Source organism: Euprymna scolopes, chromosome 8 (genome assembly GCF_053919585.1).
Source record: "Euprymna scolopes isolate OS-2025 chromosome 8, ASM5391958v1, whole genome shotgun sequence".
NCBI classification, from domain to species: Eukaryota; Metazoa; Mollusca; class Cephalopoda; order Sepiida; family Sepiolidae; genus Euprymna; species Euprymna scolopes.
Window position 1 is genome coordinate 118,811,593 of NC_136489.1, and position 4,506 is coordinate 118,816,098.

The window sequence follows — 4,506 nt, forward strand, 5'->3', positions numbered from 1 at the left end:
AGCCTATCACGCGTTAAAGTCTGCCAATCTCAACCCCGAAAACGAGAGATTAATACGTGCGACAATAAACAACCTCACTCTAAAAGATATGGCTCAACAATTAAAAAAAATTTCAGGTGAAAACTTAACCACGGCTAGACCACAAAACATTTCCATAAAAAATGAAACTGACAACATCGTTTTTAGTGAGGCAGACACACAGACACAGGACAACAGTGAAATACTATACACGAGACGACGTCATGCGTATAAGCCTGCCTCTCCCCCTCACTTCACGCGTAGTAGCAGCACAAATAATGGCAGAGGCCGGCCACACAATTATAACTGCTACCCAAATCGAAATTTTTCGAATAATCAGACTCCCGTTTGTTACGTCTGTGGATGCAAATTTCACTATGCCAAAAAGTGTCCTTATTCCCAAAATAATTACCATTTAAGAGAAAATATGGTATTATTAAATGAACATAAAAACGATATTTCCGGCAGTTGTGAAGACATCGCTAATATAGTGTTGCTTAATCGACGAGAGTCGGAGAACTCGCTTTTCGGAGAAACCATAAATTGTGCTATTTTAGACTCTGGTGCGTCAGCGACGGTCTGTGGAAAGAAATGGTTGGACTGTTTTCTTGAAACCTTGTCCAAGGACTCAAAAAAAGACATTCTTTATGATGAGGGCACAAAATACTTTAAATTTGGAGATGGTATGAAAATAAAATCTCTACAAAAGGTAAATTTGCCATGTGTCATTGCAAAGATGAACATTAAAATAATGAGTGATGTTGTTGACGCTGATATCCCTTTGCTACTAAGCAAGATGGCCATGAAAAGAGCCCAGACAACTCTAAACTTTAATGATGACACAGCGGAAATGTTTGGAAAAAAAAATAAGGTTGCTGTGCACCACTTCTGGCCACTACCACATCCCTATATCTACACCTCCACCAGACCGGGGTAAGTTACGATATATTTTATTTTTAAACAAAATTAATAAAAAGAGCAAAGTCGAGAAATTAAAAATTGCTACCAAATTACATCGACAATTCAGCCATCCCAGTGCACAAAATTGTGTAATCTTGTCAAAAGCTCTGGTTTAAAAGATGCTGAATTTATGGATATACTGAGGAAGCTTCCTCTTGCTTGTCAGACCTGCCTCAGGTATAAAAAACCTCCTGCACCTCGACCTGTTGTAGGATTTCCCTTAGGAACTCATTTTAACCAGACTGTAGCCATGGACATAAAGGAAATTAATGGACATAAAGTACTACACTTGGTGGACCATGCAACCAGATATAGTGTCGCTGTTAGGCTTACAAATAAGGAGAGCTCTGATATACTCACTGCCATCTTCAAACGCTGGATTGCATATTTTGGTGCTCCAGCAGCTTTTCTTACTGATAATGGCCGGGAATTTGACAATCAATTCTTCCGAGACATGGCTCAAAACTTGAATATCGTAGTCCGTACCACTGCTGCACAATCCCCCTGGAGTAATGGATTGAATGAAAGGCACAATGGTGTTCTGGGAGAAATGGTCAAGAAGACTTTAGAAGATGCTCGGTGTAATTTTGATGTTGCTCTCTCATGGGCGGTCAATGCCAAGAATGCACTTCAAAATTCACACGGCTATAGCCCTAACCAACTGGTTTTTGGAAAAAAATCCCAACCTGCCTTCTCTCCTGAATGATCAACTTCCTGCACTAGAAGGTGTGAGTACTAGTCAAATTGTTGCTGACAACCTCAATGCCATGCATGCTGCAAGAAAAGGTTTCATAGAGTGTGAAGCCTCTGAAAAATTGAGACGAGCTCTCCGTCATCAGGTGAGAACCAGTGTAATTGATCAATACAAGAATGGTGACCTTGTCCTTTTTAAAAGAAATGAATCTGATCGATGGCTTGGTCCCGGTGCTGTCATAGGCTGGGAACATAAACAAGTACTAGTTAAACATGGAGCCACATACGTTAGAGTGCATCCTTCACGCTTAATTCCATATCCTGACACATACCACAACACCTCTGAACACCAAGACACCAGTGTACGAACAAAACCTCAGAGGCACAACAATGCCACCACAAGTGATTATGTGCCAATAGATGAAGGCAGTGAAATTGATGACCCTGAGCAGAATGAGGCCAAGGAATGTGACACGTTACCCAAAGTGGCCACCAAATCTGTACAACTGCCTAAACCAGGCCAAACTATAATATGCAAATTCACCAATGATGAAGACCAAGAATGGAGAAAATTGAATGTGATCAGTAGAGCTGGTAAAGCCACTGGCAAAAATAAATATTTAATGAACGTTGCTATGGAGGAAGGTGACCCATTCTGGCTAGATTTTGAGAATGGGGTCTTGGAATGGGAGACAAACAAAGATGACCAACCCCTCACTAATGAAGCCACGGAGGTAAATCTAATGACTGACTCCTCTAATGACCAATATGATAAGGCCAAAAAGAGAGAACTCCAAAGTTGGGTTGAACACAAAGTCTACACACAAGTATTAGATCAGGGCCAACCAAAAATATGCACAAGATGGGTCTACAGCAACAAGGAGTTGAATGGAAAACAAACCTTTAAGGCCAGACTTGTTGCGAAAGGCTTTCAAGATAAAGATGCCTGCAATGTTAGAAATGACTCCCCAACATGTTCAAAAGAAAGTTTACGATCAGTCTTAGGAATTATATCAGCAAGTGGTTGGGTATGCAAATCCATGGACATCAAAACTGCCTTTTTACAAAGCAAGCAATTAGATCGACCCGTCTACCTTCTTCCTCCCAAAGAAGCCAATGTATCCCCTGGTTACATCTGGAAATTATCCAAATGTGTTTATGGTCTAACAGATGCATCTCGATCCTGATACCTAACACTTAGAGAGAAACTAGTAAAGCTAGGGGCCACACCATCAAAATATGACCAGGCTATTTTCACTTGGCATTTCAAAAACAAGCTTCAAGGCATAATTGCCACTCATGTCGATGATTTCTGCTTTGCTGGTTCAGAAACCTTTGAGAACAAAGTCATTAATGAACTTCGTAAACTTTTCAAAGTGAAATCTGAAGAAGTTGCCAAGTTCCAATATATTGGATTAGAAATAAAAAAATCCAATAGTAATATCAATATTGGACAAGATGAATACACAAAGAAACTCAGACACATTCCGCTGCAGAATGGAAGAAGGCTGGAAGACAAGCTGACATCCACTGAGATCTCCGAGGCCAGACAGCTAATCGGTCAACTCAACTGGCTAGCCACTCAAACTAGACCTGACCTCAGTTTTGATGTCAGTGCATTGAGTTCCATATTAAAACAAGAAAATGTGGAATGTATAAAACAAATAAATAGGACTATCAAAAAGGCAAAAAAGGAGAAATCCCAAATCCATATTCCCAATCTTGGAAACCCTAAATTGCTTCAAATTATAGCATACAGTGATGCATCCTTTGCTAACCTAACTGACGGTGGATCACAAGGTGGCTACATTATTTTTCTGGTTGGTAGTAATAACCAATACATGCCAATAGCCTGGCAATCTAAACGCATCAAAAGAATAGTCAAAAGCACGCTTGCTGCGGAGACTCTGGCCATGGTTGATCTTACTGAAGCTTGCCATTATTACAGAAAATTGATACTGGATTTGCTGCAAATGGAAGATCACACTACAAACATCAAGATAACATGCAAAACAGACAATTCCTGTTTGTATGATGCAGTGCATTCTACCACACAAATCCTCGATAAAAGACTAAGAATTGAAATGGCCATCCTTAGAGAAATGGTTGACAGAGGAGAAATTGCAGAGATATCCTGGATACCCACTGACAAACAAATTGCTGATGGCTTAACAAAAAAGGGAGTCCCCTCTTTTAAAATTCTAGGATTCACATCTGAACCCAAGGAACAATCTCTCTAATCCTTAAAACACAGTGTCACATAATTTTGTTAAATTCTTCTTTTTCTTTCCCTTTCCCTGCAGATAACCCTTTGATGATGTCTCCTGAAAACTTTCATCAGCACAAGAAAGGAAAGCGGGGAAGTGTTAACATCCCATCCCATTTATCCTGCCCCAGGAAAGAGTGATTATCTCCCCTTACATGAGGAGAGGGCCGCCAAGGGGAAAAACCCCGGATGCGACTAGTCAGTTAGATTTTCCCTTTGAGACCAGTCGCACGTGTTAGCGCTTGCTATAATAAAGTTTTATCTCATAACACATTCATGTCTGGACCTTGGTTATTTCATCTTTAACATCCGCGTTCGCCGATGATGTCACGGTCTTTGTGTCGAGCTTCAGAGACATTGAGATCGTGTCGGAGGCACTCGCTCAGTATGAAAGAATTACAGGGACCCAGATAAACCGCAGCAAGTCGGTAGGACTGCGGTTGGGCGCCTGGAGTGGCAACGCCAACCTCCCGGCACCCTTCAGCTGGACAGATGGCCCGGTTTGGATCCTCGGCGTGTGGTTCGGACCGGGTCTCCAGCTTGACAAAAATTGGTTGGAGGTATGGTCA

At 41.2% G+C, this 4,506-nt stretch overlaps 1 protein-coding gene across 1 annotated transcript; it reads left to right on the plus strand.

Annotated features, from left to right (window-relative positions):
* The first annotated feature begins 3,512 nt into the window (after window positions 1-3,512).
* On the plus strand, window positions 3,513-3,911 carry LOC145283940 (uncharacterized). Its single transcript, XM_080133038.1, has one exon. The coding sequence runs from the start codon at window positions 3,513-3,515 to the stop codon at window positions 3,909-3,911; it is 399 nt and encodes a 132-aa protein (XP_079989164.1).
* Window positions 3,912-4,506: the final 595 nt, after the last annotated feature.

Excerpts from the sequence above, each read along its gene's own strand:
- LOC145283940 (XM_080133038.1), top strand. The coding sequence starts at position 3,513 with ATGCCAATAGCCTGGCAATCTAAACGCATCAAAAGAATAGTCAAAAGC.